Source organism: Magnolia sinica, chromosome 14 (genome assembly GCF_029962835.1).
Source record: "Magnolia sinica isolate HGM2019 chromosome 14, MsV1, whole genome shotgun sequence".
Lineage (NCBI taxonomy): Eukaryota > Viridiplantae > Streptophyta > Magnoliopsida > Magnoliales > Magnoliaceae > Magnolia > Magnolia sinica.
Genome location: NC_080586.1, coordinates 81,998,518 through 82,025,839, shown reverse-complemented (window position 1 = coordinate 82,025,839; position 27,322 = coordinate 81,998,518). Strand labels below are relative to the sequence as shown.

The 27,322-nt window shown below is 39.2% G+C and overlaps 2 protein-coding genes and 1 long non-coding RNA gene across 6 annotated transcripts; 2 read left to right on the top strand and 1 right to left on the bottom strand.

The window, feature by feature from the left end:
• Positions 1-224: 224 nt before the first annotated feature.
• On the top strand, positions 225-9,881 carry LOC131224753 (mitogen-activated protein kinase kinase kinase YODA-like). Of its 4 annotated transcripts, XM_058220089.1 has the most exons (4): positions 225-534; positions 6,889-6,976; positions 7,156-7,218; positions 9,348-9,881. In XM_058220089.1, exons 3-4 carry the CDS (start codon positions 7,205-7,207, stop codon positions 9,781-9,783), a joined length of 450 nt encoding a protein of 149 aa, XP_058076072.1. In that variant the 5' UTR covers positions 225-534; positions 6,889-6,976; positions 7,156-7,204; the 3' UTR covers positions 9,784-9,881. The 4 variants fall into 4 exon arrangements, 2 of the variants coding, with proteins under 2 accessions (XP_058076072.1, XP_058076071.1); XR_009161169.1 differs by lacking the exons at positions 7,156-7,218; positions 9,348-9,881 and adding an exon at positions 8,111-8,395 and having other exon boundaries at positions 231-534; XR_009161168.1 differs by lacking the exon at positions 7,156-7,218 and having other exon boundaries at positions 232-534.
• Positions 9,882-11,176: 1,295 nt separating this feature from the next.
• LOC131224758 (uncharacterized) lies at positions 11,177-12,083 on the top strand. The gene is made up of 2 exons (XR_009161173.1): positions 11,177-11,342; positions 11,417-12,083. It is a non-coding gene; the product is annotated as an uncharacterized LOC131224758 (long non-coding RNA).
• A 2,735-nt stretch (positions 12,084-14,818) lies between these two features.
• Positions 14,819-17,863, bottom strand: LOC131225085 (receptor-like protein EIX2). The gene has a single exon (XM_058220506.1). It carries the CDS (start codon positions 17,861-17,863, stop codon positions 14,819-14,821), a length of 3,045 nt encoding a protein of 1,014 aa, XP_058076489.1.
• Positions 17,864-27,322: the final 9,459 nt, after the last annotated feature.

Here is a 27,322-nt window from a genome sequence, read left to right as displayed (position 1 = left end):
AATAAAAAATAAATATCATATTGATCTAAAATTTCTGTGACCCCAAAAGGGTTTGGATGGCAGGCGTTCAATCCTCCATTGCTTTGTTTTACAGTGTGGTCCACTTAAATTTTGGATCTGTTTTATTTTTCGGTTCAAACCTTATGATGAGCTCACCAAGTGTACGGACGGTTCGGATATAACTCATACCTCATGATGGGACCCACAGAATTTGGTGACGTCAACACAGCCACATCGGTGGTGTGGGGTACACCGGCCAATCCACTTCCATCCCAGGGCCGGAGGGGCAGCTCCAGAATCCCTCACAAGCTGGCCCGTTGATGGGAAACAACAAAACCACCGGTAGCTGCTCCCCCTTTTAACAATCTGTTATTCCGCTCCTTTTTCTCCATCAAATTCTACGGTGACGACCTCATCCTTAGTTTCACGTACTCCTGTAAGGGCAGAGAGTCCCACTAGCCCTGGTTCGCTCAAGATGAAGGGAAAGCTCATAGGCAGGGGTACATTCGGGCATGTTTATGTTGGTTTTAACAGGTGCGTCTCAACCTTATATCTCATTTAAGGAATTTGATGCATGCAAAATAAATCTCATGTCAGCATTGCAGAACACTGCTGCTTGATTCTACTTTGGGCATGTTTTGATATATGGAATCCAAGGGAAAAGAAAGGAAAAATAATAATTATAAAATGATGATTTCCATGAGAACTATTGAAACATTGAATCCAATTTGAGTTCTTGTTTGGATAGTAAGTGGAAATCTCATATTATTCTAACATGATTCACCTAATTTCTTTTGCCAATAATCCAAAATATGGAAAATTGTAATGATCGTTTGGTGGGGTCCGCCATTTTCTTTTCCATCCAATCAACACAAATTGTCACAGACCCATTTCCTTTTCCTTTTCCTTTTCCATTGTTAGGCATGGAATCCATGGTTTCCAAACATGGCGTTTGGATGTACAAGCGATTGAGTTGCAAACATCAAGTTTAAGCAAGAGGAATCGGGAAAATATATCGAAGTTTCATAGCATTCACAGTGAGGCAAGCAGCTCTGAATTTATTTTTTTCCTCCCTTTTTTCACATCCCAATTAATGTAATTGCAATTTGGAAATGGGAAACTCCAATTGGCTGGTAAAGGAAATTATAGTTCATTTTTTGTTGTTGTTAAATTACAATTTGGCACTGATAAAAAAAATTACAATTTGGATATTACTAACAAAATTTGTTTTTGTTCATTGCCAATTTATTAGACTTATAGTGGTTATTCAATTTGATAATGCATCTAGGCATGCCCTAAATGTTTAACCTTGTCAAATACTTCTGATTGCCGGTCATATATATATATATATAGGGAAAAGGTACTATGCGCTCGAGCTGATGGGAACATCCCATGAGGTCGAGCTGTGTGGGCCCCACCGTGATGCGTTTCGAACATCTACCCCATCAGTCAGATGCACCATTCCATCGTGGGCCTAGGTCTCAAAAATCAAGTCAATCCGTGACTTGTGTGGGCCACACCACATACAGAAGTGGGGAGGGGCCGTGCACCATTAAAACATTCATAATCATTTTTTGGGCCCACCGAGATGTGGTTTGCAAATCCAGCCCATCCATTATGTGTGTCCCACTTGGATGAGGGTTTAGACCAAGTTTCAGCAGCATTCAAAACTCAGGTGGGTCCCACCAAGTGCTTTTATATGCTTTTGGCATGTCTTCACATGATTTTAGATGGTATGGCCCACCTGAGTTCCATATACGACTGATTTTTGGGATATCCCATAATTTAGAGGGGACCCATCAAATGCACGGTGTTGATGGTCGACACGCATCACGGTGGGGCCCACACAGCTCGACCTCACGGGAGCTTATCGTGAGGTCGAGCGCATAGTACCTTTTCCCATATATATATATATATATATATATATATATATATATATATATATATATATAATCTCACCATTAATGTGGATACTTAGCTGATGTGTGTGGTCTCTTTACCTTTATTTCTTGAAACCTTAGCTGAGGAGAAGTCATGTGTGAAGGGCTCCGCTTCTCACGATGATGATGCTCCTATAGTTCGTCAGGACAGTTGGAGGACATCTCAGCAGGCTCCTGAGTTACGTCGAAGCGAAAGAGGATTGATTCCCCAAAGATACTTCGATATTGAGGGGCAAACATTCTCTTGCGTCGCAGTTGAGGATGTTGAACCTGATTCGTATCAGGATGCATTATTATTTTCTAACTCAGCCGATTGGGTGAATGCTATGGACGGAGAGATCGCTTCCATGGAGAAAAATAAAGTCTGGGAACTTGTTGATCTGCCTTCCAATCGCAAAGCGATAGGTAATAAATGGGTACTAAAGATAAAAAAAAAAGATAGATGGTACAGTGGACAAGTATAAAGCATGATTAGTTGCTAAAGATTTTACAAAAAAAGAAGACATTGATTACGAAGAGACCTTTTCACCTGTTGCAAAGTTCTCCTCAATCCGCATGATCTTGTCCATTGTCACGAGTTTAAACTTAGACTTATATCAGATGGATGTAAAGACTGCATTTTTAAATGGTGACTTGGATGAAGAAATATACTTGCAACAGCCCATGGGTTATGTGGACAAAAAGCATCCAAAGAAAGTCTGCAAGTTGTTGAAATCTATCTATGGGCTGAAGCAATCTTCAAGACAGTGGTACATGAGGTTCCACTTGGCCATCACCACTTTTAGATTCATAATGAGTGAAGAAGATCATTGTGTATACCTGAAACGGTCTGGAAGATCTTTTCTGATACTATCTCTATATGTAGACGATATCCTATTAGCTGGTAATGACATGCAATTGTTGATATTGACTAAAGATTGACTATTCTCGAACTTTGAGATGAAAGACCTCGGTGAAGCCAACTTTATTCTTAGGGTAAAAATCATCAGGAATCGCCCTAAAAAATTTATAGGCTTGTCTCAAGCAACCTATATACAAAAGATCTTAGAGCGGTTCAAGATGAAAAATTCAAAAGCTGTTGAAACCCTTATGAATAAAGCTACTAAGCTAGACAGGAAATCGTGTCCCCAGACTGAAGCCGAGAAATTGGTTATGTCCTTAGTACCTTATGCAAGCGCAGTAGGGAGCTTAATGTATGCTATGCTTTGCACCAGACCGGATATTAGCTATGCAGTTAGCATAGTCAGCCGTTATCAGAGTAACCCGGGACAGTCTCATTGGCAAGCCATCAAATGTATATTCCGCTATCTCAGAGGAATGAAATACCTAATGTTGTGTTATGAAGGCACAAGCCTTGAGCTCAAAGGATATTCTGATGCTGCTTGGGGTAATGACGCCGATGAGGGAAAGTCTACTTCAGGATATGTATTCTTACTCAGAGGAGGAGTTATCTCATGGTCAAGTAAGAAACAAACATCCACAGCTCTTTCATCTATGGAGGCCGAATACATTGCATGTTGTGCTGCAGTTCAGGAGTGTGTATGGATTCGCAGATTTCTATTGGGTCTAGGTGTTGTACCGAGTGTTCATTAGCCTATATCGTTGAAGATAGACAATACTTCTGCCATTGACTTGGCAAAGGACCCTAAGCACCACTAGAAGTCTAAGTACATTGAGATCAAATATCATTACGTCCGTGATCAAGTGAGAGATAAGAAGGTCACCCTCAGCTACATTCCTACTAAAGAGATGATGGCTGATCCCATGACGAAATCTATAGCTAGAGATTTATTTCAGGTTCACATCAAACAGATGGGATTGAGAAAAGCTTGAGTGATGTACTTATTTTGTAGTGTCTTTGATCTTTCATTAATGAATAACACATTCCATTTATTCAGTATTAAATACTAATATAAACTAGGTAAGTAGATCATCAGCATTTACCTTGAGATCATGTATGATTTCTATTTTTGTCGGCAGGCCAATCACCCACTTGCACGGGTTGACCAACCTTGAATGTACAAGAGAGGTACATTTGGGGCCATGTTTATACATTGAGGTATGAACTTCTCTTTATTTCGAATAATAAATGATAAGGATATGAGTGAGTCGTATCCGCCTACAATCTTATAAAGATTGAAGATGAGATTGATAAAGTCGAATAATATAATCGCATCATTTCGTTACATGCGATCAATTTTATGGCTTGAATTTAGAGCCAGGTTATGAGGTTATGAGATGAGTCATACCTCATGTAGAATAACCTGCGTATTGTAGACCCGACATTCTCCTAGTATTGTCTACTTTACGACGTGGATTGTAGCCACGTGCTGGGACCTTTTACCTACAGATTGCTTTGATTCAATCTAATTATTACAACATGCGAGTAGTTAGTCCCGTAGGTGACTCTTTGTGTCCTTAGCTACCCTCCTCTTGTGTATTTGAGGATGAAATTGAGTGTCGCTACTTTAGTGTACTATGACGAAAAGTCCTTAATTGGTCAGACTTAGTTACGCTAGGAAAGTTGCTTGATTAATTCCAAATTACACATCTGCGTGGGGAAGATCTCGTGACAGCTAAACCAAGTTTCTAGAACTATAAATACGCACTTGAAGACTTATCCGCTGGCAGTATCGAGTTGTTTTTATTAGACTTTTGCAAACAATATTTTTCTTAAAAAGCTTTATATATATATATATATATATATATATATATATATATATATATATATATATATATATATATATATAAGTATTGCTTTAAATTAGTTTTAGTCGAAGTTTATGAAAAATCAAGTTTTCAGAATAACTCGATAAGTTGAATAAGTGCATATGTTGGTCGAGTACTCTAGATCGGGAGTTAACTCCATCTAATGTGGTTATGTGGACTAGGACAGGCATTGCTAAGCTTGGTTATTGAGTACTAGTTAGGTGGTCGCTTAGTACTTAAGCACCTATGAGAAGATTATGGTGATCCAGCTGGTCCCACGCCTCTGATTCTTTTGATCATGATGTTTGGTTTTTTTATTATTATTAGGCGAGTTAGATGGACAAATTTTTGTGCCTATCCCACAATGTGATTGAGTGGGAGATGTTGGACGTAGGCCGGTGGGGCCCACTGGTGAGCAATCAATAGTGAGTGACTTCTTTCGGCTTTTTCCTTTCTGTTAAGATTTCAAATTTATGTTTGAATTTGATTTGGGATAGGAGATAGGGAGAAGACCGGATAATCTGGTCTCATCCCATCTCCTTCCTTTACTATAAAAAGGGATGCACTTCTCTTGTAAACGAATAATACGAAATACCGAGAGTATACAGAGAGATATAGTGTGCACTATAATTTGTCCATTTTGGCTTGTCCTTGGGATGATCTAATCCATAGATCGCGATCCGGGGCCACTTATACCGTAGGATCAGAGGTGTGAATAGATCCATCTGCTCCAGTAGTAGATAGGTAGGCCGTTGGAGCATCAATCTTCTGCTTTGTGGGGGTTCCAAAACTCGTGTAGACCGTCAGATCTTGAGGGCTCACCTTCCAAACAGGGCCACAATTGCCACATGTACACGGTACAATGTGCGAAGGCCTTGGCATTACATAACTCCCCTGATGAAAATCCAATTCGCCAAGAAAGCAATCTAGATTATTAGATTATAATATATAGACGGTGGGCTTTGAGCATTAGACAGTATTTTCAAAATAATGATGGTTATTCACTGTACACATGGCCTACGTGTATGGAATCCAGATAATCCAAATTGCTAGGCTGTGATAGTGGGTACTTCCCACTAAATTTTATAGGTGCACATACTGATCCGATACCATTCGAAAGCCATGGATTCCAATCCAAAAAGAAAGGATGGGCTACTTACCTTTTTAGATGAAAATAATCTGAGATCCGCTGTTGAATGCTCTGATACCACTGAAGGGAAACGCGGAAGGTGAGCCCCCAAGATCTGACGGTCTACAAGAGTTTTGGAACCCTCACAAAGCAGAAGATTGACGCTCCAACGGCCAGCCTATCTACTACTGGAGTAGATGGATCTATTCACACCTCTGATCCTACGGTATAAGTGGCCCCGGATCGCGATCTATGGATTAGATCATCCCAAGGATAAGCCAAAATGGATAGATTATAGTGCACACTATATCTCTCTGTATACTCTCGGTATTTCGTATGATTTATTTACGAGAGAAGTGCATCCCTTTTTATAGGAAAGGAAAGAGATGGGATGAGACCAGATTATCCAGTCTTCTCCCTATCTCCTATCCCAAATCAAATTCAAACATGAATTTGAAATCTCAACGGAAAGGAAAAAGCCGGAAGAAGCCACCCACTAGTGATTGCTCACCAGTGGGCCCCACTGGCCTACATCCAACAATGTGCTCAGTTATGACTGTTATCATTGGATCTGCTCATTTATGGTTTTTCCTATGTAAGAGGGGACTTCACTTCTTTAAATTTTTCTGTGCAATGCTTGTCCATTTCTGTGCACCCAACAATCCTGTATACAGCTCATATAAATATGATTTTTTTCTTCTTTCTAATTGTTTGACACGTTTCATTTTGGTTACCTTTTACATCTATAGACAATTGATCTTTTGGGTTATTATCACACTATTCTTCACTTGAAATCTATACATATAAATGATTATGATATCCAAATAAAAATAATATTATTATCCAAATATTTTGCAGTTGAGCTGGGGAGTCTTAATTTTCAATGCTGCCATAGGTTTGGCCCCATATCTGCATCCAAGGCCTAGACAATGTCTGTGTCCATGCTAAATAATTTATCTTCAGAGAAGCCATCCAAATTATTTAAGTATTTCCCACGTGGGAGTAGAATAAAGTCAAGAAACCATGTTGTCCTTGAGTGCTATTGCCTATGCTCCTAAAGTTGTTGCTATATCGTGTATTTCTTTTCTTATTCTGTTGTTTTGGTTTTAGTGAAAGTGGGAAAATATGTGCAATGAAGAAGGTTACACTCTTCTCTTATGATGCCAAGTCAAAAGAAAGTGCAAAGCAATTGATGCAGGTAAGTTCTTTTTCTAACAGAATTATTTGGAACTTGTCATCCGAAGCTTACAGTTCAAGTTGTGTGATATTCTCATCTTTGCAACTTCTTTTACTTTGACTTCTTTATTACTTACATATGCAATTTCTTATTTTCATTTTTTGATAAGTTTTATTATTCTACTCTGCTTTTTCTGATAGGAAATAGCTCTCTTGAGTTGCTTGAGGCATCAAAATATAGTGTAATATTATGGGTCAGACACAGTATGCATAGTTGTGCTGATTTATGAGAATCACTGAGTTTTTCTTTTGTAGATGGCTGTAGCCTTTTGTACATTTTTGTATTCTCCCTATGATTATTCTTGAATTTTTATAAAATTATTAATTTCTTCTTTAATCTTTTGCTATTTGAATTTTTGCTGCATAGGCTTTGAATAATTCTGGTCATGATGTTAGCATGCTTTTATTACCAATCAAACAAAAAGAAGCTTAGTTAGAGTTAGTGATGCATTGATGAAGTGCTTTGCCATTTGAAAATTTTGTTGACTAGGCTTTGAATAATTCTGTTGGTGATGTTAGCATGCTTTTATTACCAATCAAACAAAAAAGATGCTTCTGTTAGAGTTAGTGCTTCATTGATGAAGTGCTACTCTGACAGTGGTAAACCAACCCTGTGGCTAATGGTTCCTAAAATATTTATTGAAATATTTGTTGGAAATGTTTTTTTTTTTAAAAATAAAATCAAATATCCATATATTCTTTTCTGATAAGTTTCTCTAAGGCATTTGGCTTTTGTAAATGCATAATGTAGATGCTAGAACTTAACACAAAAATTCATGTCTTTTTTGTACTTACATTAACTCGGTTAGTTTTGCTTCTTCCACTAAGTGATTTTTCTTGGCTTCATGGATAAAATCAAGCTGCAAGTTCTAGTATTTAATCTCAACATTTCTCTCTGATTTTTATTTTTTTTATTTTTTTTCTGAATGTCCATTTATATTATAAGACTCTCTTAGGCATTTGAGTTACATAAATGCATAATGTTGATGCTAGCACTCATCACAGAAATCCTTGCACTTTTTGTACTTACATCAATTGGGCTAGATCTCATTCTTCCACTAAGTGATTTTTCTTGGCTTCATGGATAAAAATCAAGCTGTGAATTCTAGACTTAATCTCCGCATGATGGTGGAGGTACCTTGCAGGGAGATTTCTTCTGGGGTCAAGGGGGGATGGGCCTTTTCCTCAGGATTCTGGATTGTATTCATAAAGAGATTACATTCCTGACCATGGGAACCCCTCATTCAGCATATCTGACCCTTTGGTGGTCGAGCTTGCCGTTAGAGGGGCTTCTCACCCCTTTCTTTGTATTGGGAATTCCCTTCCCATCCTTTACTTTTAATGAATCTCATTACCCTTTCACAAGAAGAAGGATAAAAAAAGAAAAGAAAAAAGAAAAAAGAAGAAGAAGAGGGTTTTTCACAGCCCTGTGGGAGTTCTCATGGAAGTTCTGTGTTTGCACGAGTTGTTTTCATCATGATTTCTCCATGGAAGGGCATAATTAAAGATCTAAGAGCATTATTTTCCTTTTGTCCAAGCAACTCAATAGCAACAGTGTGTCATGTGACTGCAATGATGTCACCTTTGTACTGAGCAGACTTGTTTCAAACTTGCAGAGAAAGGTCTTGCATGGCATTTAGTTGTTTGTGCTGGTATTTAGTAGATGGTGGAAGCTCTACCATCAATATGATTAGGAGATGTACGCAGCATAAAGATTCTCATATATGTAGGGTTAAAAAATGTTATTTCGTAGCTTGAATCACAATTCTATACAACTGCACCCTTATGGTAACATGGCATGCATATGTGGTGATTAGGACTGTTGATCTGGTTACTGGTATCATGTGGATAGCACATATCCCCAAAGCAATGGCTTTGGACTGTGGTAGCTATTCAATCAGTTGTCTAAAAAAGGAATGGGTGTCTCAAAACAAAGCGACCTCTCTCAGTAGTCCGCTTATGATTCTAAAGAACCACTTTTGTGGCATTATAGGAATAAGATGGCTATAGAGAATAAGGAAAAATAATGGATGGATTGCATTGTCCGATCAGTATGATATTTATTTGGTAGCCTGAGAGAATGTGTTCTGGTCTTGATGGAAATTCAAAACAATCTATTGGATTGTCTAACTGAGCCGTTGCAACTAGGAGCACTATAATTTATAGTGCTTTGGTAGCAGTGGAGCATTTCTTGTTTCTTTAATATCTAAACAGCTAGTTTACCGAGTTCAATCTTACAAAGCCTCTACAGTCTTCGAGTTGAGTTTTACCTTTGCTGTACATTAAGTTTCCTGAATTGAATATCATTCTAATTCCGCAGTTATGGTTTTCAGTGATAGCCGTATGCCGAGGACATGTCCAATATCTCCCATTGGAAGCCCTCTCCTCCTCCCAAGATCTCCTCAGCATATGAATGGAAATATGTCCTCTTCTTCCATATCCAGTCCTCGAACTACTTCTGGGTTGTTGATGCCTCTCAGCAATGGCGCCGTCCCCTTTCATCACCTCCAGCAGTACGCCTTCTATCATGATGGCTTTGGAAGCACGCTGTGGTCTCTGAACAGCTTGTACCCTAATGGCTCGACCTATCATGACCAAAAGCCCGACTTCTTCCGAGCAATGCAACTGGGTGGCCCTCATGCCTTCCGGGAACTAATTGCTTCTGAAAACGACATCCTTGGAATGCCATTTGGAAGGCCGGCCCATGCTAGTGATCCCTGGGAACTGTATGATGAGATGCCAGTGTTGACTGATCATGTTCCTCAGTAGCACTTGAGGGATCATGTGAAGTCAAACCCTGCACTTGGACCTCATCAGTCCAACATTGCCAATGCTTGGCTGAGCCAATGGCATCTGATTTGACATGGGTAGACAATCATCTTGGATTTTTATTTTTTATTTTAATTATTTTTTTATTTTTTATTCTGGCGCGGTTGGTTTATCATCATAACAGCAGCGAAGATAAGGGATCCAACATGGAAGCGTGTGGAGAATTAGATTGTTGGAAGCAATGGAGGCACACGGATCTCATCTGAGGCTGAGGAGGGCATTCACATCCTCGTGGTAAGCTTGCTATTTCTATCATTGCTCATTTCCCTATAGACCACGTCAATGACTAGAATTGGTAGTCAATCAAAGGGACCAGAATAGTCTACAACACCTGTTTTATACAGCATGTAAAACACCCAAGCTTTTTGGGACCAACCATGGTGCATATGTGAAGTCCTTGCTGAGCATTAGGTTAGGGCGCTTATTTTCACCATAAACACTGTGCCTAAAACTCCTTAAGTTCATGCAAAGTGGCCCTCATGAGTTTTGGATTAGATTGGTTTTTGTATATTCACTTTGTCCTTGTGATTTACTCCTGATGAATGTGTTTTGATGAAAGATAAACACCATGGTGGCACCACATAGACCTATGGTTGGCATCTCCTCTTCTGATAGTTCGGCCCACCCAGGTTGTGTATCTGGCTGATTTTTGGCCTGAGGCCTGGCATTGTGGAGTGTTCCTAATGGATGACATCATGGTGAGCCAGAGTACTTAAGATTGTTGCACGCGCTGTATAAAACAGGTGTTGTTGAGGATTCTATTCCAATCAAAAGGGGGGAAAGATATATGCTGGTTGAGAACAACAATCCATGTCAGATGGGGCCAAGGCCGAACTTCAGAATGATGGAATGATTCTTTTCCCTGATTGATGGACACTTGTTTGTTGGGTTTTCACCATTGGCCAATGTTCATTTTAACGATCCTTTGATGGCCATGAATCAGACGGGACAATAAGTTCAGCCTATCTTTTATAATGTGCCACATCCATTTTAGGAACTACAAAGTGTACTGTGGTACACATGCTATGTTTATGGTGGCTTTGTGCATGCTTATGGATTGTTGCACTATGCCTGGATTCAAACAACAGACCTCAAGATTACTGATAAACTTTTCCATTTCTGTGTGAGTTGAGTCAGATTGTGAATATTTTCCACCATTTTTTTCTGTTTGGTTTCAGCATTGCATTGTTTTGAATGGTACTTGTGTTGGTATCTGCATCTAGGAAGTTGGTCAGGTCGTGACTGACAATTGGAATGGGTCAAGAGGTGGGCCCATCATGGATCGGCTGTGACCAAAAAGCTTGCGCTGTTTGAATGATCATAACAGGTCAATCAGAGGACTTTCCCCTGCTCGATGGCCATCTGTTTTTAACTTCTGTTTGTCCATTGGGAAAGTTGTCAAAATAGGGTGAAATTTAGCCTGTTGCCGATGGTGGTGCATTTCTCGACTGCTTCCTATACCATACACATGCCCCAAGATTGCAAGGGTGCAATTTTGTGTTCTTCCTGAGCATTGTGATGAAAGAACCACTCCCAAGTTTCATAACTTTGCATCTGCCGTCTGCTATCCTAGTTATGATTTGGGGTCAGTCCGTGGCAATCTCTAAAGAATTTGGGATTTTCATCTGAATCCAAGCTTTGATGAGTTTCCTACTCGACCCCATTGACTGATTTATGATGTGGCATTAGTTGAAGTTGGACTTCATGGAGTTGAAAGACGACTTGCATTTTACTGTTATGTTTGTAGCTTTAGTTTCATCGGGAGCTTTTAATCATCCTCCGACACAGCAACTGATGTTGGTATTTTTGAAATTATGATATTCTGCAGGAGGGATAGCTTCCAATGATGTGTATCAAGATCAGATTCAGCAGTTCCTAACAGCAATGAAGTTTCAACACCATTGGGAAAGTACTGTATACTGTTATATTCATCAATCATCACAGAGGAAAATGAAAAAAGAAAAAAAGAAAAGAAAAGAAAAGAAAAAGTCTTAAATAGGGAATTTGGAGTACCCCTTTTTTTTGGGCTATGGCCACTGTACAGATGCTGGGGAATTGCATTTAAGGGTCCAGATTTCACACTGCGGGGATATTTCCAAGGTGCGCTGGTTGAGGCTGCTGCGTTCGGCCTAGGTTTTAGCTGCTGTTACTGGCTGTTCTTCTACCTAATATGTTGTTGTATGCAACATCAATCACATCTGCATCAATTTGAAGAAAAATCTAATTACAGTTTCTTTTTCTTCCTCATCTTCACTACCTCTTCTGCTGATTTATTCATTTAATTGAGAATAAAACCCGTTGTTTCACCTTTCAATATTATCCTCGTTTTCATTTTATTTTTATGTTTGTTTCAGAAAATGCTCCAGTGCTCTTAAAGCACTGTTAGTGCTCCTATTTGCATCGGTTTACTTGGGCAGTTTGATCGATTGATCTGAACTGTCCATCTAGGCCAGAACACATTCCAATGCAAAAATCTCATTAATCATATGATCCAATCTGTCATTGGTTTGATCATATGATCCTAGCAAATAGATGCATCAAGTTGGTTACTGGACCCATGTTTTTGTGTGAATGGTCTTTGACTATCGATACTGAAGCTACTGATCAAATTGTTATATTTGTTGAAAAAGTGTGATGCTTGCATTGTAAACCATGAAATGTGCAGTGGACCCCACCACAGAAAACAGTGGGGAGAGTGATGCCCACCGTTGAAACCTTCCTAAAGCCCACCATGATGTTTATTTGAAATCCGACCTGTTCACAAGTTAACAAAGACATGAAAGAATGGAAAACACAAATATTAAATTGATTGAAAACTTCCTGGCGTTTAGAAGTTTTTAATGGTGACCGTCACTCTCCCCACCTTTTTTTGTGGTGGGTCCACTGGAGCTTTGGATTTGACTAATTCTTTGGTTCTTGCCCTAAAATGATCTCTCCAAATGGATGGACGGTGTGGATACAAAACTTACATCATGGTGGGGCCCACAGAATTTGGTGACGTCACTTCAGTTGCGAGTCTTGTTACTCAACCTGTAAATAGCTAATCCGCGTCCGGAAACCCGCCACCGTAAGGTGGTAACGTACGCTATCGTAACTCTAATAAAACAATCCGGATTTCCTGCGAGAGCCTTTCGCAGGAAGTTCCTGCGCAAGGATGCTGTGTGGGCCCACCACCATGTTTTTGGGAAATGTACTCCGTTCATCCGTTTGGTGAGCTCATTTTGGGAAAAGTGACCGAAAACGAAGTGGATCCAAAGCTAAAGTGGACCACACAAGAGGGAAAATTAGGGAAAGAAATACCTACCGTTGAAACCTTCCTGGGCTCTGCCTTGATGTTTATATGCCATCCAAACCGTTTATAAGGTTATTAACATAGGGATGAATGAAAATACAAAAAATTTAGCCTGAAACAAAGCTTTTATGGTCATAAAAATGTTTCAACGGTTCTAACTGAATTTCTACTGTTTCCTCTCGTGTGTCCCACTTGAGTCTTGGATCCACCTCGTTTTTAGTACTTATCCTAAAATTATCTTGTAAAACGGATGAACGGAGTATATTTCCCAAAAACTGTGGTGGTGGCCCCACCCAGCATCCTTGCGCAGGAACTTCATGCAAAAGGCTTTCGCAGGAAATCCGCGTCCCTAATAAAAGCCCTGACTCGAGCCAGTTTATGCTAAAATCAAGACCGAACGAGTTGGTCCGAGTAGTTAGTCTTAAAACTCTAATAAAAGCCTATACATTAGTAGTAGTGGAGAATCCCAAGTTTCTAACTACAAACTTGGCAAAAAGGGTTTGGGCTATCATATAAGTATTCTTAACTTCTTAATGATGGTGAATCGTGTAGGGAGTCTACACTCGAGCCATGGTTAAACCAACATTTTGAAAATGGTGGCAACTCATCATCCTCATGTGTCACTCCTGAGCAGCTATTTAGACCGTATATATATAGGGGCATATTTTTGATGGAGCATTTCTTGCAAACCGCTGTGACAAACCAATCACAGCCATCCATTTGGTGGTTTTGAAAAGGACCGTTGAAAGTAAAATAGTGTGTGGTTTAAATTCTATGGCCAAAATTAGATCCTTACAGTCATAAGGTGATGGACACATGTATTGGTGGGTCTCGTTACAGACTATTTGACAATCAAGTCAGTCCACTGATCAAGTGCCAAAGTAGGCCCATTATGAAATATTATCTGGCTCAAAATTCAAGCCAAATGCAGGTGTGCAGGACCACTTAAAGCAATGGGTGGCCAACAATCTCACACACCAAGTGTGACTCCACCAGATGAGTGGATTGACGAAGAGATCTTCAGGATGGTTCTCATCATTTGAGCCGTGGAAAAGGTGCCCTATCATGAAATATCGTTTGGTGTGGTTTTAACTGATTTCAGATATGCAAGACCACTTTAAATTAGTAATGGGTGGCGAGCAATGTCGCACACCAAACTCTACAAATGATAATAGTTCAACTTGCCAAACTTTGTTAAGTGTCCGACTCTATATGTGGCTTTGCCCAAAAAATTAAGCCAACGGAATTATTAGGTGGGTCACTTCCATACATTGAATATGGACCATCACTCATTGGGTGGTATCTTACATTGAATATAGACCATCGACTAATCTTACTAATCATATGTTTTTCTTACAGGTGTGTGTTCCAATTAATGAGTAGAGCAGCTCACACGTATAAAATAGAAATATTTATTGTTATTATTATTATTATTATTATTATTATTATATTTTTGCAGAAAGGTGGGAGCACACCACCTATAACTTTATTAATACTTGAAAATTATATACATAAGAGGGGAAAATAGTGGCCAATCCCCTCCCTAAATTCTAACTACTAAGCTTTCTATTACAACTCTTGTAAGAAGTACTTCAAAAAAAAAAAAAAAAAACTATATATAGCTTTCACAGCTAGGTAGCAAACAATTATTCATCACCTGTGTTTCCAAGTAACTTCCTCAATCTAACATCTTGCAAAGCGACAACTGTAAAGAAGTCTTTCTTTCATCTCATCAACAAAACGGTAATAAGCAATCCTCCAAGCTTTCTTGAGCACTAAAATGCCACAGAAGGCCCAAAAGCCCACAGCAAATCCTGGTGCCAATGCAGAGTAAAACCAAACCATTTCATGTGCTTCATCATATTTTTTTACATCACCACCAACGGGCATTGGACTTTGAGAAGTCTCATCACTATCACACTTATCTGGAAGAGAAGGTCCACAGAGATCATTGTTGCCCATATAAATAGAAGGATCTTGAAGAGTCCGGAGCTGATTTCCCGATGGAATTTTCCCCGACAAGTTGTTATTCGACAAGTTCAAGTAACTAAGAAAAGTTAAACTTGACATGCTTGGAGGAATTGTACCCGAAAGCTGATTTTTGAAGAAATCAAGAGACTCTAGCAATACCAATTTACCAATCTTGTTTGGGATCTTTCCGGTCAAATGGTTTCCAGAAAAGTTTAAGACACGCAATCCCAAAAGACTTGTGATTTGTTCAGGGATCTCTCCAGATAAGTTATTGATTGAAAGGTCCATGCATGTAACCAGTGAAATTGTTCTAGTGTATTCAAGCATTTGCCCCTTCACTGACATAAGTAAGTTTTCCTTGTAATAATATCCTGTTCCATTCACAAGAAAGTGGTCCATCTTTTGCTCATTCTTCATGGCCATGAGATTCTGAAGACTTTGAGGAATTGAACCAGATAAATAATTTTGTCCCAAATCAAGGACATGAAGAGAAGTAATGTTGAACAATTGTGGTGGGATGTTACCAGTAAACATATTAGATCGCAAACGGAGAATTCTTAAATCCGGAAAGCTTTTTCCAATCCAAGTGGGAATATGACCCAAGAAATTGTTCTGTCCAAGGTCGAGAGTCACCAAACGAGTACAGTTCTTCAAAGATGAAAGGACTTTTCCTGATAGGCTATTGTTGCTCAGGTGCAGTGTTTGCAGTTGATGTAGCAGACCCAAAGATGTGAGAATTCTTCCTGATAAATGGTTCTTGCTCAAATCAAGTGCTACAAGGTCTACACAATCACCCAATCTTAATGGGATGGTGCCACTTATATTGTTTTGGGAAAGATCAAGGACAAGAAGAGACTTCATTTTTCCTATGGATGAGGGAATTTTGCCACTGATTTGGTTACCTATGGCAGAAAAGATAACTAAATCATTCATTGTGGATGTAAAATTGGGTGGGATTGGCCCAGAAAATTGATTATTGGAGAGATCAAGTAGTATGGCTCCATTCAATATGCAAGGTATGGGACCATTGAAATTATTCGAACTCAAATCAATGTCGGAGGTGTCCAGAGGATGCATTTTTAAAGGGTTGGGCAATTGGCCAGAAATCTCGTTATTTGAGAGGTTCAGTGAAGAAAGTTGGGGTGTTAAATCCCAAAACCAGGTGGGGATGATGTCAGAGATGGCTGCATTAGAGAGATCCAAGATGCCTACGTGTTTTTGCGTTTGTAGCCAGGGAGGAAACCGATGACCTAAATGACATGATCCTAGTGAAATTTTATTAAGCTGAAATGGAGGGGCCCAATCAGGGTGTGGATCAAAAAGCAAAGAATTGGAAGACAAATCCAAGATGTTCAAGTTTTTGAGGTTTTCAAAAAGACTTTCAGAGACGTTTCCTGTCAAGCAGTTGTAAGAGAGGTCAAGCTCAGACAACTTAGAAAGTTTTCCTAAAGTTGTTGGAATTGTCCCATTCAACTGGTTTTCTTGGAGAAGTAATTCCTCTAGGGAAGACAATCCTCCAAGAGACGAAGGGATACGCCCATTCAACTGATTTCCATTGAGATATAAAGATCGCAAGAATGGAAATCCTCCAAGAGCTGCAGGGATTGGGCCTGTCAGCATGCAATTGGCAAGAATAAGTTGTTTAAGATTTTTGAGCTCATCTAACCAATCAGGAATGATTGCATGCATATGATATCCATTCAATGACAAGATCTCTAAATTGACAAGCTTGGTTATTGCTCTTGGAATGCTACCTCTTGTGTTCTCTTCGAATAACAACTCAAGATCCACAAGTGAGGTAATATTTCCAATAGAATTGGGGATTCCTCCATACATATTACTCAAAGACAGATAAAGTAGCTTCATCCTACTCCAGCTGCCTTCAAGGAGTTGTGAAGAGTTAGCACTTAGAGAATCTGCCAGCCGCAACTCTTCCAAGTTGGAAAGTTGTGAAAATTGGTAAGGAACTAGACCATGAAAATTGCTCAAAGAGAGATTTAAAGACACAAGGCTACTAATGTTACCTATCCACTTTGGTATTCTAGAGTTGAATTTGTTCCCGTAGAGATCAAGGACATGGAGAGATGTACTGAAATTAACAGAAGCAAGAGTTGGAGAAATATATGAAAGACCACATTCTATGAAGCGTAGCTCAACGAGGGAAGGACACATGTTCATTACGTGGACCCAATCATGGCTTGCCATGGAAAGGTTCACATAAGACATGTCGAGGTACTTTAGAGAAGGTAGGCTTGTCAACCACCACAGGTTTTTGTCACTCAAAGAAGATGAAGAAAGCTGCAAGGAAATGAGTTTAGAGAGATTTCCAAGCTGATGAGGGATTCTCCCACTGAACCCTGCATATGACAAGTTCAAATGCCTCAACTCCTTCATGGAACCCAAAAACTGTGGAATTGAGATACCATAAAAAGCATTGTTGCTCAAGTCCAAGAAATGAAGATGCTTGAGTTCAACCAGAGCTGGATCAATTCTGCCACTTAGACTGAGATTGTAGAGGTGTAGTTTAAGAACAAACCCAGTTATGTTGTGGCAGGTAATTCCTCTCCATTTACAGCAGCCTGAGGCTTCATCATCCCATGAAGTTAGAATATTGGAAGGATCGTTGAGAGCCTTCCGAAAAATAGTCAGAGCTTTTCTCTCGGAATCCAAGCAACTACCGCTCACCTTCCAATATCCTCGACAGTATATCAGCATATTTAAAAGAAAGAGGAAAATAAGAAAGCCAGTTCTCTCCATTCCTTCTCTCTCAGCTGCAGAAAAAGGAATGAAAAGAAAATTAGCTTCTTTGCTAATTTCTCCCTCCTCATCCTTGATTTATAGGATTCTGACGTCCATAACCAGGACACGTGATCCAGGGTCATCACGGAATCCGAGTCTATACTACACAACCATTTTCTCGGGACTCAATTAGGTGCGGCCCATCTTTAATGTATGTATTGTATATCCACTTCAAATGGTTGAAAAGTCATAACTGTGGTGAACCATCAGTGATGTGCCCACCGTAATGTTTATTTCCTATCCATCCTATTTATAAGATCAAACAGATGAAGAGAAAATACAAATATCATCTTGATCCAAAACATCAGTGCCCCCAACAAGCTTTCATCACTCATTTTTGGGTTCATGCCCTAAAATTATCTCGCAAATTAGATGTACAGTGTAGATATAACACATACACTATAATGGGGCCCACAGAACGTTGCCACGTCAACACATTATGAGCGTGCCATCAAGGCAATCCGCGTCCCTAAAAGTTGGCAACTGGAGAGGATTACGTGAGATGCCGACTCACCAAGTCAGTGCGGGCCTTACCATGACCCACCTTGATGTATGTATACTATATCCATACCGTTCATTTGTTTTTTTTTTTTTTAAAGATTATTTTCTAGTATGAACTAAAAAATGAAGTAGATCTAGTTCTAAGGTGGACCATACCTCAGGGAAACCGTGGTGATTGTCCATAAAGGGGCAATTAAAGTTCTGAATTGAGCTGATATTTACCTTTTCCCTTCGTGATACCTTATCAACAGGTTTGATGGCAAATAAACATTACGAAAACATTACGACGGGTCCGATGAGCTTTGAATGGTAGGGTCTTTAATAACCAGTGTTTCCTATGGTATGGTACACTTGAGTTTTGGATCCACTTCTTTTAGGAGATGAGCCCAAAAATGACCTGGAAAAATGAAGTGATGGCATAGGTTTAGAATACACACATCAAGGTACGCCCCGCGGCAAGGGTTGCACCTTCGTGGGTGAGGGCGGGGGCGTACCTAATGGCTTTCAATTGGTCTCCAGCTAGGCACTTAGGCTGATTACTATAGGGTGGCCTTCTTCTTCTTTTTCTCTCTCTACTTCTTCGGTTAGCTTGTTAGTACACACCCCCACTGTCAGTTCACACTTCCCTGTTAGTTCTACACCTTATATGATAAAATCATCGTTTCAGTTGCACATGGGAATATGTTGCAATCTTATTGGTTCAGACCATAGAACAATGGGCTCTGCCAGTACAAACTGAAAAACCAAAGGCCCGTGCTCCAAAAATCATGCAAAGTAGCCTTATTAGTGGACCTTCGGTGAAACTTTCTTAAGCTTTCATTTCTTTTACATGCATTTACCAACTTATTCAGTAAGCCTGCCTAATTTCTCAGATTTATTTATTTATTTATTTATTTTTATTTTTATTTTTGCATTTTACCATTATATTAAGCAACCACCATTTTCTTGAAATAGGCATCATATAAAACTATCCAAACCTCCAAAATTTTGGAGATCAAATAATCAGTGTACCACCTTATGACGCATGGAATGACTTTGTAAATGTAGACTGGACTATTTAGATATTGCACATAATGGAAAATCAGACCCTATGAATGAGTCCATATGAGTAACATCAGCGTATCTTACAAGTTGAGTTGTCCATACTATTGTGATTTAAGTCATAAGTAAAGATGCCTCCATTTGAATGGTGCTATGCCATTTATTGTGTTCTTGTAGACTTTCCTACCATTTGGCATAAACCAAGACTTTTAGCACTCTTTAATAAGCTGAAAGTTTGTATTCCACCCTAACGTCGATGGTATTACTTGTAGGCCCCACAATGGATAATGCACAATCTAATAATCAAACTCAGGAAAAAAAATGGAAACCACTGCATCGTGGAAAATAGTCATAATACATCATGCCTCATTACAGTTCTCAAACTTCGATTATCCCAGTCGACATGGATTCGGTAGTGTTTGTTTAGTTTGATCCCACATCTCACCCCCTGAGTCACCACCGAATCAAGTGAGTCAAGTCGATTCAGCCCTGACTCAGCGAGTCTCAACTCAACTCAAGAACAAACGGGTTAATCTAAGTTGCTAAGTTTGTTAACCATATACCCATTCCTATTACAATTGAAATGGAAAGAAAAATGTTAAAGACAGTTGTTCAGTAAGGCCAGTGATTTTGTTCTAAGCAGTACTGGTTCGTATGATTTAGGCCATGGGTATGGTGGACATCATTTGGATGCCCAGTTACCTACATATCCCACATCGAAAGATCCAAACCACAAATCTTAGGTGAATATTCAATAATCCTAGCTACCCAATTGAATCTCATCAACTCAACTATTATCCTAGCCATTTCTAAATGAAGAGACATGAAATTGACCAAAAGAATTTATAAGAGGTCCCAGTGTTTTTTGTATTTTACCATAATACTATTTAACCATAATTTTATCTAAGCACTTAGGCATCATATAAGACTATCCAAACCTCCAAATTTTGAGTCCACATGGTCTCCATTACATTGATGTCATGCACAAGTGGCTGTTAGGGGGAGAGACGATACGCCTGTCATCAGTTCTGACACATCAGAAAATGTACATGCAACAGACATTAATTCAAATTAAATGGACTAAATTCTGCAACCCATTGTGGCAAAATTATAATCCCAAAATCAGATTGTCTGGACAGTCCTCCTAACCTTTGATTTTTGAACACTTGTTTTAGGATTATATTTGGACCACTTTGGCTTGTTTTTTTTTTTTTTCTTTTTAAACTCTCTAATAAAAATCCACCAACTGATGATCTAATCATATTAATTTTTTATTCAATGCAAATTTACACTGATGTATCTCGTAGGCCTCACGGCAGGGACTGAAGTCATGGTCAGTCCCTCAATGGAGCGATGTGACTGAAATGACTGTCTACATTGCACCCCGTGATTTTCACGGCAAAAAATGAAGTCTGGCCAATTTGTCGTTGGAGGGATGCGTGTAAGATGGCTGTGTAAATGGCATTGAAGTCAAAGTCATTGATTCAATTAAGGGATGGGACTGTAACAAGTAATAAGCTGTCTAAATTACTAGCTAATCATGGAGTGGCATATTGATGCAAGGATGAACGTGATTAGGTTGATTACTGTCTTCCTCAAGGATAACTACTTCGAATCCATGAAGCTTCTCTGGACTCCTCATAGAGACTTCTCGAATTCATGAGGAAAAACTAGGACAATTAAAAATAATATTCTAAAAAATTCATAAATTAATTGATAAATAAACATCTTGGTGGGCCCACTGATGGTTTCTATGGTGTGAATCATTATAATAGCCACTTTCTATTGTGTGGTTCACTTGAACCTTAGATCCACTTAAGTTTGTCCTACTTCTAAAATAATGTGTAAAAATGGATGGACAACCCATACATCACGATGGGCCCTTAGATCCCTAGCTTGTTCGAGCTCGGCAAACCAGCAATGTGAGTGATACCCTGACTGTAGGGCCCACTGTATTTTTTTCAAAAGGGGGCAGAATCCCCATATCATTGATAATATAAACAGAGGATGTACAACCATATGCCCAGGAGGGCGCCTGAAAAAACAAACCATACGGACAACAAAATGAACCGGACCTCCCTAAATAAACCGAAGACCATATGCCCAGGAGGGGCCCACTTTGATGCATGCATTGTATATGAACAGGTCGGTCTGTTTTGAAAACTTATTTTATGACATGGCACAAAAAGTGAAGAAGATGAAAACTTCAGATGAACTGCACAGCACGAAATAGCAGTGGTTGAATGCTCGTTATTAAAAACTTCTTAGTGCCGCAACGGTTGTTTGCCATCCAATCTGTTAAAAAGTTCCACAGACATTAGAGATAAAAGAAAAAATAAATATCATTTCGGTCTTATATAAACCTTTGTTGGCCTGAAAAAGATTTTAATGGTTAGTAACCACTGTTTCATGTGGTGTGGTCCACCAAAATTTGTATCCGCTTCATTTTCGGGTTCAGGCCCTAAAATAATATGGCAAACAGATGGAGTGTGGATATGTAATGCATACATGCATCAAGCTGGCCCTACGGTCAGGGTCTCACCCACACAGATGGTTCCCTTGTAGCAGCTAAGTCGTTGGTTGGACGGATTTTGTGGCCTCATGGTGTGTTGAGGTGTTGGCTTAGCAAAGTTCTATGGGCCCTACATAATCTATGTGTTATATCCACACCGTCCATCCATTTTTGGAGATCATTTTATTGAATTAGTCTGAAAATGAAGTAGATCCAAAGCTAAAGTAGACCAGACCTCGGAAAGCAGTTGGGACAGTGATGTGCCCACCGTAATGTTTATTTCCTATCCTATTTATCCTATTTATAAGATCAAACAATGAAGAGAAAATACAAATATCATCTTGATCCAAAACATCAGTGCCCCCAACAAGCTTTTAATGGTAGGCGTTCAATCCCCGGTACTTTTCATTGGATCCAGTCATTTTTGGTTCATGCGCTAAAATGATTTTGCAAAATAGATGTACGGTGTGGATATAACACATACACTATAGTGGGGTCCACAGAACGTCGTCCCGTCAACACATCATGAGTTGGCAACGGGAGCGGATTAGGTGAGATCCGCGTCTGTAAAAGTTTACAACTGAAGAGGATTAATTGAGATACGGACTCACCAAGACAGTGCGGGCCTCACCATGGCCCACCTTGATCTATGTATACTATATCCATACCGTTCACTGGTTTGTTTGTTTGTTTTTTTTTTTTTTTTTTTTTTTTTTTTATTATTTTTTAGCATGAACTCAAAAATGAAGTAGATGTAGTTCTCAGGTGGACCACACCTTAGGGAAACCGTGGTGATTGTCCATAAATGGGCAATTAAAGTTTTGGATTGAGCTGATATCTACATTTTCCCTTCATCCATGTTCGTGATACCTTATCAACAGGTTGGATGGCAAATAAATATTATGAAAACATTCCGAAGGGTCCGATAAGTCTTCAATGGTACGGTCTTTAATAACTAGTGTTTCCTATAGTATGGTATACTTGAGTTTTTGATCCACTTAATTTTAGGAAATGAGCTAAAAAATGACCAGGAAAAACTGATTAATGGCATAGATTTAGAATACACACATTAAGGTAGGCCCCACGACAAGGGTCCGGGGGGGGGGGGGGGGGGTAATGGCTCTCAGTTGGTAAAGGTCTCCAGCTAGGCACTTAGGCTGATCACTATAGGGTGGCCATTTTATTTTTGTTTAAAGCTTATTTTAGGGCATAAGTCCAAAAATGGGGCAAATCTAATATCCCTGGATGCAAGTATGTGTCACCTAATCAACAGGTTGAATGTCAGATAAATATTATAGTGCACCATAAAATGTTTTTACCGGTAGGAGTTCAACCCCACTTCTTCTGGCGGTGTGGTGCACATAAGATATGGATCTACCTAGTTTATTGTTTTTGGGCTCATGCCCTAAAATGAACTGGTAAAATGGATAAAACAGAACTTTTCCAGCATCACAAAGTGCCATGTCGGTGGTGTGCCCTACGCTACCCAATCCAAGTCGGACATGGATTTCCTGCCAAGGGAGCGGATCAGGTGCAACCCTGCCTCACCCAAAACGGTGTACTTATTGTGGGAGCCACCTTGATTATGTATTCTGTATCCATGCCGTACATTTGTTTCTCCATATTATTTGAGGGGGTGAGCCAAAAAATGAAGAAGATCCACGTCTAAGATGGACCTGTAGAAAACAGTGGTGATTGAACACCCACCATTAAAAACTTCATAGGGCCCGCTATTTATTTGTACATTAAGCTTAATGTACAAACATTTTTATTGGATCTAGCACCTGATCTTAATGCCATGGTAGCAAATGAGCACTTTTGGGTCCCCAATAAGTCCAACATGACCAATCTTCCTTGTTCCCATCCCTCATAATGTTGGTCTTCTTGTTAACCTTCAAATGAGTTTTAGCTGTCTTCAATTTGTGTAAGTAGAGTTCATGGTTTGATGGTCCAAACCATTCATTTAAGGGCACTCACCCCACCGTAATGGAATTTCATCCCATGACCTTGTGTTGAAACTTTTGTGAGTCTACCATGGAAGCATGAGTAAGAACTCATGCTGTATATGCATGCCAAGGTGTGGTGGACTTAGATGGGAGGCATCCACAATCTTCCTTAGTCCATTACTCTCGCATCAATATCCACCTTTATGATGGGCTCACTTTTGCAGACTGGACCATTTAGATATTGTACATGATGGAAAATCAAATCTTATGAAATTTCTTGGCTAGTGAAGGAGGTTACAACAAATCATAGTAAATGATTCCATATCAGTGAAATCAGTGTATCTTACAAGTTACGTTGTCCAGACTGTGATTTAAGTCATAAGTCAAGATGCCACCAATTGAATGGCGCCATGCCCATTTATTGTGATCTGGTAGACGGTCTTATCATTTGGCATAAACCAAGACTTATGGCATACTCTTTAATAAGTTGAAAATTTATATTGCACCATAATGTAAATGGTATTACTTGTAGGCCCCACAATGGATAAGGCACAATCCAATAATCAAACCCTGTAGGCCCTACGGTGGATAAGGCACAATCTAATAGTCAAACCTTGCAGGCCCCATAGTGGATAAGGCACAATCCAATAATCAAACCTTGTAGGCCCCACAATAGGTAAGGCACAATCCAATAATCAAACCCAAGAAAAAATGCAAACCACTACATCATTAAAAAGTAAAATGAAAAATGGTCATCAGATATGAAAAACCCTATTTAATAACTACTGTTTCCTATATATAGTAGGGTACACTTGAGTTTTGGATCCACTTCATTTTAGGAAATGAGCCTAAAAATGACCTGGAAAAATGGATTGATGTTATATATTTAGAATACACACATCAAGGTAGGCCCCACGGTAAGGGTCGCACCTGCATGGGTGAGGGCGAGATGTACCTAATGGCTCTCAGTTGGTAACGGTCTCTAGCTAGGAACCTAGGCTGATCACTATAGGGTGGCCCATTTTTTATTTTTATTTTTTCAGCTCATTTTAGGGCATAAGCTCAAAAATGAGATAGATCTAAAATCCCACTACGGCATGTGCGTAGGCATGCCTAGTTTAGAGGAACCTTGTGTAGGTGTTGAGATTTTAGTGAAAGAATGTTGGTCCAATGAATTAGTTGTTGTGACTCGATCTCAATACTATTATAAAAAATATGGACAAAAAATTACATTAATAAATTGTGATGATTCATATGCATCCATTCACATAAAGTATGTGATACAAATAATAAATTATGCAGTGGAAATTTTTGTAAAGACGGGACTTGATTCAATACTTTATTATTAGTTCTACACCTTATATGATAAAATCCATGTTTCAGTTGCACATGGGAATATGGTGCAATCTCATTGGTTTAGACCATAGAACGATGGCCTCTGCCAGAACAAACTGAAAAACCAACGGCCCATGCTCCAAAAATCATGCAAAGTATCCCCATTAATGGACCTTAGGTGAAACCTTCTTAAACTTTCATTTCTTTTACATGCATGTACCAAGTTATTCAGTAAGCCTGCCTAATTTCTCAGTGGTTTTTTTTTTTTTTGGTATTTTACCATAATACTAAGCAACCACCATTTTCTTGAAGCACTTAGGCATCATATAAAACTATCCAAACCTCCAAATTTGGGGAGATCAAGCAATCAATGTACCACCTTATGACATGTGGAATGACGTAGTAAATGTACACTGGACTATTTAGATATTGCACATAATGGAAAATTAGACCTTATGAATGAGTCCATATCAGTAACATCAGCGTATCTTACAAGTTACGTTTTTCAGACTATTGTGATTTAAGTCATAAGTCAAGATGGCTCCATTTGAATGCCGCCATGCCCATTTATTATGATCTTGTAGATGGTCCTACCATTTGGCATAAACCAAGACTTATAGCATACTCTTTAATAAGCTGAAATTTGTATTCCACCCTAACGTGGATGGTATTACTTGTAGGCCCCACAGTGGATAATGCACAATCTAACAATCAAACTTAAGAAAAAAATACAAACCACTGTAGCGTGGAAAATGGTCATCAGATATGAAATCCCCATTTGGTATCTTCTCCACTTCCTGATCATGGGGAAGTCTTTCCCTGCGTAGAGAATAATACATCATGCCTCGTTACAGTTCTCAGACTTCAATTATCCCAGTCGACATGGATTCGGTAGTGTTTGATTGGTTTGATCCCACATCTCACCCCTAAGCCACCACCAACTCAGGTGAGTCAAGTTAATTCAGCCCTGACTCTGCGAATCCCAACTCAACTTAAGAACAAGCAGTTTAATGCAAGTCACTAAGTTTGTTAACCATATACCCACAGCTATTACAATTGAAATGGAAAGGAAAATGTTAGAGACAGTTGTTTAGTAGGCCAGTGATTTTGTTCTAAGTAGTGGTTCATATGATTTAGGATATGGGCATGGTGGACATCCTTTGGATGCCCATTTCCCTATATATCCCACATCGGAAGATTCAAGCCACAAATCTTAGGTAAATGTTCAATAATCCTAGCCACCCAATTAAATCTCATTAACTCAACTATTATCTTTCTATTCTCAAACCATTGAGAGAATCATATTATTAGAGTAAATTTGAATCCTGTTCTAAAATGATGCCCATGATCTGTCCTGTGGGAATGGCTAGAGATGCATGTTAAGCTATATACTGGACTAATAGGATAACATTTAATCTTGGTAGATCCCTTGTTCTAGCATCAATATCCATCCCTGCTGTGGGCCCATTTTACATGCTTGGGCACTAAGATATGTAAATCATGGCACATTGGGACCTTATCACTACTCTTGCGGAGTGTATGAATTTTCTACATATCTTTGTAAACTAGTCTATATTAGTAAAAACTATGTATCTTACAAGCCACAATGCGTGAACGGCTGTGATTCAAGTCTAAGTCAAGTAGTCAATATTTGAATGGGCCCAATAATAATTTAGTGTTATCATTGTCATGGCCTCGAATGACCCAATAATACTTTAGTGCTATCATTGTCATAGCCTCGCCCTTTCCAAACGAAGACACGAAATTCTCCAAGAGATCCCAGTGTTTTTTGTATTTTACCATAATACTAGTGAGCCATTATTTTCTCTAAGCACTTAGTCATCATATAAGACTATCCAAATGTCCAAATCTTGGGTCTACGTTGTCTCCATTACATTGATGTCCTGCACAAGTGGTTGTTAGGGGGAGAGACGACATGTCTGTCATCAGTTCTGACACATCAGAAAATGTACACGCGGCAGACATTAATTCAAATTAAACGGACTAAATTTTGCAGCCCACCGTGGCAAAATTATAATCTCAAACTGAGATTATCTGGACAGTCCTAATCTTTGATTTCTC

Bases quoted from the DNA above. Each gene is read 5' to 3' on its own strand.
- LOC131224753 (XM_058220088.1), top strand. From the start codon at position 476: ATGAAGGGAAAGCTCATAGGCAGGGGTACATTCGGGCATGTTTATGTT. The intron at 535-9,347 runs GTGCGTCTCAAC...TATGGTTTTCAG, and splicing joins GTTTATGTTGGTTTTAACAG to TGATAGCCGTATGCCGAGGA.
- LOC131225085 (XM_058220506.1), bottom strand. From the start codon at position 17,863: ATGGAGAGAACTGGCTTTCTTATTTTCCTCTTTCTTTTAAATATGCTG.